Source organism: Aulonocara stuartgranti, assembly GCF_965226115.1.
Source record: "Aulonocara stuartgranti genome assembly, chromosome: 6".
Classification (NCBI taxonomy): Eukaryota; Metazoa; Chordata; class Actinopteri; order Cichliformes; family Cichlidae; genus Aulonocara; species Aulonocara stuartgranti.
In genome coordinates, this window is record NC_138944.1 from 9,723,576 (window position 1) to 9,735,660 (window position 12,085).

General features: G+C 43.1%; 1 protein-coding gene across 1 annotated transcript; it reads left to right on the top strand.

The window, feature by feature from the left end:
• Positions 1-1,717: 1,717 nt before the first annotated feature.
• Positions 1,718-11,210, top strand: LOC309707722 (uncharacterized protein). Its single transcript, XM_082535203.1, has 11 exons — positions 1,718-1,917; positions 3,962-4,066; positions 4,152-4,307; positions 4,618-6,301; positions 6,892-6,945; positions 7,033-7,813; positions 7,886-8,089; positions 8,285-8,351; positions 8,438-8,559; positions 8,651-8,802; positions 10,264-11,210. The coding sequence occupies exons 1-11, from the start codon at positions 1,822-1,824 to the stop codon at positions 10,362-10,364; spliced, it is 3,522 nt and encodes a 1,173-aa protein (XP_082391329.1). The 5' UTR covers positions 1,718-1,821; the 3' UTR covers positions 10,365-11,210.
• The last annotated feature ends 875 nt before the right edge of the window (positions 11,211-12,085 follow it).

Genomic DNA, 12,085 nt, shown 5'->3' on the forward strand with positions numbered 1-12,085 from the left:
GGGAGACATTATAACTACTGACGGCCACCCTCATCTGGTTATGGTGCAGACAGAGGCAACAAACAGACAAAACCAAGCAAACTCTTCAGCTCCTGCAGAAATGATTGAGCGATGATTGGCTCAACTTCATAATCAAATAGAAACAAAGTGTAACAGTAAACAGAAAAGGAAACAAGAGGAAAGCACATAGTTGATGTACTGAATATGCAAATGTAATCAACCACAGCTGAAAATACTGATTTGAGCAGTTGTATTTATTACTCAGATGTATAATAACAATTTCTCATATATGACTTAACATGATGTGGAGCTGCACAAGATGAAGAGGAAAGAAACGAAACAAAGCATTAATCACACCGAACTGTATGAGTAACAAGCAATAAATACAATCAATCAAACTCATTTAAAGCTTTCTGTGGCCTCGAGTCCACGTGAAGACTAAACTGGAAAAAGTGGACCTCACAAAGGTCCCATTTCAAGTTAAACAAGTTAGTAAAACCGTTGTTAATCTCTAACGGAAAAGTACTGGCAAAGCAAACATTGTGATGTCTGAACATGCGCACAATCAGTTAGCCTGTTTTGTAGATGGGGCAGAAACCAGGAGGTTACAGTCACCATTTCAAGGACTGAGTTTTAATGTAGCTTATTATGGTATCTAACATTTTATGAAGCCGCTGATGCCGAACATTTGCACTGATATTTTTACCACACTCTCAGCAATTATAACACCAGCGATAATAAAGCACTAGAAGATAACTCCCACTTACACCATTAGTGCTCTCTCCATCAAAGCTTCATGCCATAAAACAGATTCAAACAAATGTCAGGCAGCCTGAGCTGTATCTGACTGTTTCTGCCTTTATTTTGCTAAAATGCTACTTTATAAATTATACATATTTGTGTGACATGTGTCCTTCTCTGCACAAAGTGAGATCTTTTCTCCAGAGCCAGCAGGGAGCAAGAAGAGCAGCGAGGCCAGACTATGGAGGCTGTGAGGGTGGGTCTTCTTACAGCAGTGGTAGGGTACCTCATGAAATCTTAATGCAAAACCTAGGGAACAAATTAAGAAGAAGAAAGGTATCAGTTAAAGAGCCAGAAATCCTGAATAGTGCTTTCACTTTGCTAGATACTTCACTAGATAGATACTGATGTGGATCAGGTATATTTTATCATTGGAACAGGAAATCACTCCTACCTGGACCATTTTCACTTATATTCATATTAGAATAATTAATTTTAATTTAACATTTCACTTTGAGTGTATTGGTTTTATAACTTGTTTTTTTATAGAGAGTTCACATTTTTTATCGCTTATATCTATATTTGTACATAACATCTGTAACAAGACTCTTCCGCCACAAGGTGTCTCTTTGAGCAATAACTAATGAATGAAAAATGTAAACCTGTAACAAGAATCAACTTTTAATAAGTTAATTTTTTACTTATTTGTTTGAATTGATTATAATTTGGGTGGAATGAAAGCAGTCCAGAAACATTTAAGTGCTTCTGAATACGATCCTGTAAAAAGAAAAGAAAAACGATTCCTTTAATAAGCTGCCTTTTATTTTACCTTTCATTGTCAAAACCCGCTTCCTTTATTTGTCCCTAATTCGTCTCGCTTTGTGGGTCACTAAAACTATTTTTTAAGCTAAAACTAATTAATAATCAATGAGAAACGTGACGAGCAGACAGCTGACCTGGGATCTGATTTCTACTCGCGTCCTCGCTCTGATTAACGTAGTTAAATCCGATCTCAGATCAGTGCTTTTCGCGCGCTTCCAACCGGTGACCACGTGTCTCCCTCCGGCCTGCCAGCGGACCATGTGGAGAGGCAAGATGGCGGCGCGGTGGAGGGGGAAAGACGGGGAAGTAAATGCCGGCAACAGCGACTTTATGGCCAGCAACACCCCCAACGAGGTACCGGTTTCCTCACTTTAGCTCATCGGTCATAAAATAGACCGCATAGTGGCGGGTTTCGGTGCATTAGTCGGGCGTGTATCCCCTGCTCTCGAGGCCACATGCGCGAATAACGACACGTGGCTGAAACGAGCTCGTAGTACTACTCAGGTAGTGATCAGGGAGCGGATCGATCCGCCTGTCATTTGGACGGTTTGGATGCGGGAAATGCTAAATGACAAGCTAGTTAATGAGGCTGTTCGTGTCTAGTTTGATGTTTATTAGTTTGGACGTTTAAACGGAGGGAAGCCGGTGAGTTCCCGCGAAGGTACAAGATGTTCAGATAAGGCATCGCCCTCCGTACGACCCACGCTGCTTTATTTCCCTCAACTATCCCCCAGCTGCTGTCCTTGCTTGACTGCCGGAAGCCTAATTTTAACATATTTCCAGGCACTGAAATGAACCGCTGCCCTGTCAAGCAAATGCTTGGTTAGAGGAGTGCAGGAAATGAGAGCTGCTTCACTTCCCAGAGGTGCTGTACAGATGTTACACCCGCCTCTAGGGCCGTAGCCGGCTTCCTACTCATTCATCACAACTTGATCTTAAAAACTGAGGTTTCACTTTCCTGTTCTTTCCTTTAAGAGAAATCCTTTGCTGTCTGACTGAGTGTCTGCTCCTCTTTGTGTTTAGTTATAGTATATCGATTAAATACCCCACACAGTTCTTGATTTAATAGCATGAGCCACATAATCACATTTAGAGCCTAAAAAAGTTGCAGGGGTCTTTTAAACAGCGGCCACAAAAAATAGGCAAAGTTTGTTAATAACATGAAATACTGTTAAAACAAAGATGCGCACTCCTGCTTCCCAGTGAGTTATAAGTGTGCTGTCACAGATTTAAATCTTTAAAAAATAAATAGTATTTTATAGGGTTTCTTAGGTCAAATTATTAGACCCAGTATCCAACGTAACACAGGCACCTTTCCTTTCACCAGCTTCTTGATTGAGTTATTCGTTGTATAGTAATGAGGTGGTGGGTGGGAGTGGTTAAGGATGGCTTCATTTATGTTTAAGCTATCCAAAGACGCAGTTTAGAAAAAAATATTTTGTGAATAATGATGTAAGAAAAAGCTGCTGGTGGACCGTTTTGGTGCTGATGTTAATGCCAGAGGAGGTTTGGTCCTGTGGAGTTACTGAGTCAGCAGAGCAGTGAGACTTTTGTGCCCTGTGCACCTCAGCGACCCGCTCTGTAACTTTACGTGGTCTGACACTACGTGGCTGAGCTAAGTTTCTAAATGCTTCTACTCTGCAGTAATACCATTTACAGTTGATTGTGGAAAATCTAGGAGAGAAGAAATGTCGCAAACTGAGTTGTTAAAGGTTTGCATCCTATTACAGCAGCTCACTCAAATTCATCAAGCTCTTTACAGCAAACTGTTCTTCGCGAATGTTTGTAAATGTTTCACTAGATACTTGATTTTCTGCACCTTTGGCAGAAGGACTGAACACACCTGAAGATTAAGAGATGTGGTCCATTACTATTGTCCATGTGATGCCCTTTTTTTTACTGGCCCACAGTCATTGAGATGTTGATTATGTTAAACCCTGAAATGGACAACATTATGGACAGTCTTAATATTTTAGTCACAACCGCTGTATTCCACAAACTAATAAACAACTTAGCTGCACCACCATTCAGCTGCTCTAATGCTTCAGATAGTGCTGAGTGCAGTAAGCAATCAAACTATCATGTTCTGTAATAACAGCATTTCATTTAGGACGATACGTAAGTCAGTATGGGTTTATGTGTGATAGACAAGTACTCGCTTTTTAAACATGAGTCAAGTATCAGATCTGATCACAGTTTTTTGAACTTTTGTCAGAACTGGGACTTCCTGTTTTTGCTCTGGAGTTAGAGTCATGCTTCCTGATCTTTTGGTCACACCCAGGGAAATGAGTGTTTTGGGGTTTTTGTTTTTTATTAAGCAGGAGGTGTAAATATACTAATGTGTGTGCATGCAAATCGGTATAACATGGACATTGAAGTGTCATGCCTGTGTTTACAGCCAGTCCTGAGCAGGGCAGGTGTGGAAGGCGTGGACATGGACACACAGTCCTGTGTGGATCACTCCATCCTGGCCATCTTGGAAGACTCCACTGTTGCATCGGAGGTCAGAGTCAAAGCAGATTCATCTAAATGATTTCACTCAGTCACACTGGCTGTGTATGTATTTTGATTTGGCGTTCTCGCTTCAGTGCAAGAGCAGAGCTGAGGAAGAAAGCGAGCGCCTGCTGTCCGCCCTGACTGAGATGCTGGATTGTGTGGAGGATGACGGCAGGACTCTGTCTCCTTTCGACACCCTGCCAGACACCAAGTTCCTCAGCCAGGCAGAGTACAGGGACAACACCGTGGTGAGTAGAAACTAGAATGAAGAATTACTTGTATTGTCCACAGTCTGTTCTAGTAATCAGAGAAGAAGTAGGAGAAGCGTTTCGACTGTTTCATCATGAAGCTAATGATGATCAGCTAATGTGGAAATTTACAAAGCAGGATTAGTGTGTTAGTGAGGTGTCTGTAAATAAAATAAAGATTTTTCTATGTCACAACTTCAGCTCTTTTAGATCACCATGGTAACTTGTGTTTAGGTAGGAAGGAAGTGACATGTTACTCGCAGCAGATGCAGTATGAGATCTTGAGACCCCTCTCTCTCATTTTTAATAGGGATCATCGTTTGCTCAGAGACTTAGACCAAGATCTAAAACACCAACTACAGCATCCACAACTCAGAGTGATGGGGAGAAAGGCGAGGGGGGCAAACTAGAGAAAAGCGGTCTGTCACAGATGTTTAAGCTACAAGGCCAGATGTTTCATCCCAAAAATAAAAAGGCAGATGCCGAAGTCGAGGTTTTTACCTCGACTTCTCTCGTCAGCCTGGTGAAGCTCATGCATCCCTACTGTCTGAAGCTTCGTGTGGAGGAAGGGGATCAGCCGAGGACACATCCCACCATATTCTCCCAGGAAGAGGTGTGGAAGTACGAAAGACCAACTGGAGACAGTGATGAAGAGATAAATGTAGTATCTGATGACGAGGCGCCTGTAAGAGAGACCAAGATACGAGATGAGGTAGATGAAAGAAGAGATAGCGGGCAAGTCCTGAAGAGCGTGCTGTTGAATGGAAACTCCAGATCACCCCCATCCAAAGGGAAGAAAAGAGTGAGCTTTGGCCCCGTTCGAGTGGCTTCATTGGATGAATCGGAAAATGGATTAAATGAGAGCGATCCCACAAATTGCCATACTAGTGAAAGTGAGTCACTTCCACTGAACAGCACAAACACACTTGAAAATCCAGCAATTGAAGCCTCAGCAACGTCCTCGGAGGTAAATTATAACAAAACTGAGGACCAGCAGCCTAAAGCTCAGACAAAGGCCAGATCACTCAGCCTCCAACAGTACAGGCAGCTGCGCCAGAAGAGACAACCCCTGGTAGAGAAACAGGGGAACTACACTACCAAGTGGCCCTCTGTTCCTGAGCCCCCTAAGGAGCTGACCCCCATCCTCTGTTTGCAGAAACAAAACGGCTGCAAACCTAAGATGCCGCATCACTACCCAGACCCCCGTAAACCTGATTTCAAGTCATCCCATCTTGCCTCTTCACCACGCAAGCTTCACTCCTCAGAAGCCAAATCTTCCACTTATGTAAATCACAGCAGACTAAATCACCAAAGGACTGAATCCAAAGTCCTCTCGCCTGCCAGTCCACTGCCGGACATTCTTCATGAAAGCCAGAAAAGTCCAGTGAAGAAGCCAACAATACTTAGTAGTGACCCCCCAAATCCTGTCCTCCTTTCCCTGCCAGTTCTTCAGGCAGCATCACCATCCACTTCCAACTCTTCATCAGCACCTAAAGTGGAGTTTCTGTCCAGGGATTCAAGCCTGCAGAGCAACAGACAGCCTCAAGAACTCCACACTGAATCCTCAGCTGCACCTCTTCAGAGACAGACATGTTCCTCAGAGCTAAATCCCCAGGTGTCACCTCTAATCAAAGATTATAGCCAAGAGAGCATTGCACCACTTCAGGATACGAAGACAGCATTTAGTGAAATAGCAGATGATTCCTATATCTCTCAGGAACAAGAAAACTCACAGGGCATAAAATCACACATTCAAAAATGCAGTCTGAGCCCACCCAAAGGACCCCAGCGCTTACCAGAAACTCCACAGGCACCGAGTCCTGACGCACAGAGACCAGTAAAATGTTCCTCTGTCAGCCCACATTTCAGTCAGCCTCTCACTCACATAGATTCTGGAGCAGTAACCGAGGTCCTAACCCACAGTATGAGTCCTCCCGAGGAACCACCACCTCCTCAATCCAGGTGCAGAGTGCAGGGAGCAACAGCTGACTCAGGTAAACACAAAGGAGTAGTTTCACATTTTAGGAAATATACAGAAGTTGATTGACTGTGAAATAAATGTAGAAGCAGCCAGTTAGCTCGACTTAAAGACTGGAATCTGGGGAAAACATTTTCAAAGGCAAAATATGCCTGATTTAAAACAACAGCTATTTTTTATGTTTTGTGCCAGGAAGCATACTTTCTCTTTTTTTTGCTAGTATATACTATGTTGCGATCACCACAGTGCGGCAGTAGAGCACTTATAAGCTGTTTGCTTTCCACAACAAAAGCAGGAAAGGAACATGTTGCGAACTACCAGGAAAAACTGGTAAAACTTGTGTGGGACGATGACGTGGAGACAGGTGTGCAGACAGGAGACGCATGCAAAGTTAAAGGCTGTCCAAAAAACTCTGCATACTAGAAGATTCAGTCTTCATTTTTACTGTTTTCTCATAGAACATATTAATAAGAAAGCCCAAGGATTTTGAGCTTACATGGTGTTGTTATTATTTTGAGTTAAATGTGATGATGATAGGAGTGTGAGAGAACTAAAGGCGAGCATCTTCCAAAGCGATCTTTTCACGTTTGTTCTTTCTTTCATCAGGAATTGAAGCGACTGATCTGACCAGCTTGTTGGAGCAGTTTGAGGAAACACAAGGTGAATTTTGTCAGATTACTAGCAGCGGTGTACTATGGAGGCTCACGTCCTGCGATACATAACCTCTTTTTATTTTTCCTCCTCCAGCTAAAGAAGAGAGAGTTTGTGAGAACGAGCCCGCGCTTCTCCGTGCTGCTTCATTAACGGCGATGTCCTCTGTGGGACCACTTGAATCTTTAAGCACTGCAGAAAGTCAGAAACTCCAAGTGTTGGAGGCTGTGGATATCCCTGAGCCCCTCAGCACTGAAATCATTCTGAGCACTAAGCAGCCTGCAAGACGGAAAAATCCTCCATCCAAGGCTATTCAGATAATTGACCCCCGTCCTCTGCCGTCCAGGAAGACTCACACAACTCAGTCAGAGTCAGCTGCAGCTCTTGCTTCTTCCCACATATTTGTGCACGTATCTGCCGATCACGATTACTGCGGCTCTGTAGATCATTCTCCTGTAAATGCTTCTCAGCGTAGCAGAGCTAAGCCCCGTTTACTCAAGGATGCTTCTCAAACCACAAATGAGCACCATGTGATGACCCAGGGCTCGCAAGCTGCAGGTGAAGAGAAGAACCAGATTACAACTGTTAAAACACAGTCAGTGCTGCAGCATCAGTTCAATCAGCCCAGGGCCAGATCAGAGACCACAGACAGAGCTCTGCAGTTTGCAGACTGTGCTGCCAAAGAAGATCGTGGGAGGAGTGAAGACAAGACCGCTCCATGCACCTTCCCGACACCTCCACCCAGCCCTCCTGTCAGAGGCAGAGAGAAGAGGAGATACAGGAGAAGATCACCACGGTCCGATTCAAGCTCCAGCTCCCGGTCCTCCTCTTCTTCTTCCTCATCCAGCTCTTCATCTCGCTCTCCAAAAAGATTAAGGTACTCATCTTCTATCATTCACGTTCAGCCTGAGCTTTTGCCTTTTGTGGCTACAATATGTCTATCTTGCAGGCTCCATCGCAAGCGTTCAGAGAGCAGCTCGTGTTCATCGTCCCCCTCTTGCTCCATGTCCCGATCCCCTCCTCGGCGGTACAGGTCAGGGTGCTGTACACCAAGATACAGCAGATCACGGTCCAGATCTTGGTCCCGGTCCACATCCCGGTCTCGGTCGCCATCTCCACAAATATGCTGTAAGCGGTGGAGAGACTTTTGCAGGTCAGTGAATATTGTTGATGAGCTGTAACCATCCAGTTCAGATACAGTGCAATTGTTGCTAACTGCTAGAGAACTAGTGCGAACTTTTGACATAAAGAACAATCGCACTGACTTGTCGTTGCCCCTGATTTTATGCGATAACTGACACATTCAGTGGGAGCAAAATCTCACTCTCCATTTTCTTCGTCCGTGCAGCAGCAGCAGAGAGTCCAGGAAGCTCAGGAGAGAGCATGAGATAAGGATTCAGAAACTGAAAGCCATAGTGAGTAAAACTCATCTGACGTACTGATATTTTTTTTTGCTTTTCCAGTGGGCGGTAACTATATCGCATTTAATTCTTTCACACAGGACGAGCGCCGGGTGGTGTACGTCGGCCGCATCCGCAGGTCCATGACTCACGATGAACTGAGAGAACGCTTCTCTCAGTTTGGAGAGGTGGAGTGTGTGTCACTTCACTTCAGAGATAGGGGGTAAGCATGCACCATTACAGTTTAACACGTTTTTTATTGGCTTTACAGTGAAATGGGTCACCATTAAACTCAACATCTTTGGTTCCCACAGTGACCACTATGCCTTCGTTACTTTCTACAACATGGAAGATGCTTTCGCAGCCATCGATAATGGTGGGAAACTACGGCAACCTGATGAGCTGCCCTTTGACATCTGCTTTGGTGGAAGACGGCAGTTTTGTAATACAAACTACACGGATCTTGGTAGGTCTAACACCAACAGCCAAGACAAACACTACACTATAGTGAAAGGAGAGAGTTACCGGACAAATCGATAAAAAACAAAAAATTTATCTGGAAAAGACTAAAAAAAATTGCCCTAAAAACTACTGTGTTATGAAACGGCAGGTGAACCTACACATGCTGTATCCTTCAATTTGTTATGACTGTACAGACAGTATACTGTGTATTCTGCACAGTATAAGAGCACCAGCAGCACATGCAGGCTTCAAGCTAAGGTCTACAAATATAATAAGAACAACTACTCATCTGTGGCGTCCGCAAGGGAATAAAAGCCCGGCCTTATAATAGCTGTGTGAGAATGGACAGGCTGAAACACGCTTGGTTTATTCTACCAGAATAAAGGAAAAAAAGAAGTTGAATGAAATCATATTAAATGTAGCCAGACAACCAAAAAAAATAATTGAAGTTGTAGAGATGTGACATTGTGACTAAATCCAACAGATTAAAATTGAAAGTTGCTCTCAGGCATTTAAAAAAAAGAAAGAAACCACAGTACTCGTTCAGACATGAGGCTGAGATGTTCAGCACAGGAAAAAGGGGGTTTATACCCAACACAGTCAACTGTTGTTTATGCTCTTTAATTGCAGAGCCAAAGATGCCACCCCAGAGGTGTCCCAACATGTACAGTGTGGGTCATCTCTTTGGGTTGGGAATTAAAATTGGTGTCATATATGATAATTGTGCACATTTAATCTGTTTCATTACAAACAGAAACCAACTGCTAAAACACCTCATGACTTCCCAGCAGGACTAGCATGTTCGATTCGAGTCTATCATGACAGTCCACTCACTTCTGTGAGAATAGAGCACTCCAACAGCACCGCTGTGTACAGCTGAAAACCTTAATCAGAAAGATGAATGATGATGATGGTGTAACTAGTGTAAGTTATAAATTGATTAGGTGAGTGATTTTCTAACTTTTTGTGCCCGAGGCACCTCGTAAAGGTGAAGGTGCATCTGTATCTGAATCCACACAGGTCCAGTAAACGGGCTTGTTGCTCTTTTTAAGCAGCTCTAAACATTCCAGGCTTCAGGGAGGAGAGCCACCAAGCAACTAATCCCTATTGACTTTTGTAGAGCACCGGCGCTCTGGGCCCAGGTGCTGCTGATTGAAAATAAGGCACACATCCTCTCCAGTGCTCATAGAAAAGAATGGCCACACAGACAGGCTGAGAGGGAAGGAGGGCAGAGTGGGTTATCACGCAGCCTCCGCAGACAGATGAAGCACTTGGATTAAGGGCCAGTGTCACTGCTGGTCAAGAGTTACAGTGCAACAGTGTTATCATAAACTGAAATTTTGAAGCTTCACAAAAGCTGTATTTGCTACAGTGCTCTCACACTATATTGTAATACACATCGCGGACACCCTCATCACCTTGTTGAACACAGCAGTGAACATGTGCACATCCCTCTCTTTCTCAGATGCAAACAGAGACGCAGAAGCGTCTCCTTCCAGGACCAAGTTTGAGGACCTCGACTTTGATTCGTTGCTGAAGCAGGCTCAGAGAGGATTAAAGACGTAGCAGAGCCGAGAGGACGAACGGCAGCACAAGCCTGGAAGAAAAGATGGAAGCGTTTGCTTTGGGGGGTTTTCCACAAACAGAGCATTGTGCTTATACTGGCATGGGAAAAATTTGTTATAAGTTTTCATGTTTTGCTAAACTATATTGTAAATGCATGAAGGTTTTTATGTGTACAGTTTATATGTACAAACATGTAGCACTTGTATGCATGCAGTTAATCGTGTGCAAAGTTGACATGTAGCACTTGATGTGAGACAAGGTTTTTATGGCATTCCAGAGCACTGAGAAAAGTTTGTATAGGGAAAAAAGGCAATTTATTGTTTTTCTGTTTACTTGGGTTAATTTGAGTGATTAGATATTTTCATGTAGATATTTACCTCTGACAAGGAGCTTTTGTTATTGTGTTGATTTGTGTGTTTCTTTGCTGTTCCGGACTGATTTAAATGAACGTTTTTGAGGGCTTGGACTAATGTAGAAGGGGTTCACTTTTCCAGTAGGTCCACATTTGGATCTGTTCTAGTAGTTTATTAGACATTTAGGATTATATCTTCACAAACATATACCAAACTTAAACAAGAAAAATTTGGTGACATCATATTGATGTTGAACCAGATCCAGATAATTGTGGCAGACAGTGGTTTGCTCCACTGCTTTACTTTCCATTGGTGAGCTTGAAATAAAGGGTGTGATATATTGCTCTTTACATAGAATAAACAATGTTTATGGCTGTAACCACACTGCATTACCTCAGTTTCATCTTGTGCATTAATCTGGCTGCTATGTTTTTCAGGGGGGTCTCCTTAATTGTTGGTTGACAATTAAAATCATAACCTGTTGAATTTTCAAGTGATTGTCATCAAGTGTGAAATTTATTTCTGATAAAAATAATTCCCCGTGGGCCCACACAAGTGATTCTTTTGGTCTATGCAGTGACCCCATTTTAAAAAAGTCCTTAAAAAACCTCTGATTCAAACCTGTGATTCTGGACTGCAGCTACTGATAGTGACTGCACCTCTAGTTAAATTGCTGGCATATTAAAAAAAAATCTACATTTAGAATCACTAGAAAGCACCAATTATCTGTGGAGACTTGATATATTGAGATTTTGAGCTCCCGAAGGTGTTTTTACTGTTATAGACTGTTCACATATCTTAACATCATCACAGTACTTAGGATTAGACTTAGTTTCCGACGCCACAAAATCCTCTCCTGGCTTCAAAAAACTAGGGCCAGCAATTTTGTGGACAAAAGTAAAATTAGCCTGATGATGCATTCGCAAAACCACACACTCAGGAGAGGGAGTGGGAGTTCTTTGGGCGATCTCCTAAGAGTTTGCTGATTTATATGCAAAGATCTAGACAGTTTATTTCAGTAATTAACTACCAAGAAGAACTGCAATTTGTGCCTCAGAAAAGATAAGGGAGTGTGATATAAGGCCATTGGATCCATCCTGCCATTGATACGAGACTTGCTGCTTTCATGCCAAATTCTGACGCTACCATCTGAAGGTTACAGCAGAAAGTGAGACTCATCAGATCAGGTAACATTTTCTCAGTCTTCCATTTTCCCATTTTTGTGTTTCCCTACAAACTGTAGCTTCGGTTTCCTGTTCTTTGAGTTGACAGGAATGGCACTGCCGTGGTCTTCTGCTGCTGTAGCCCACCTAAGTTCAACAGGTTGTCTGTTCACAGATGCTCTTCTGCATACCTTGGTTGTAACAA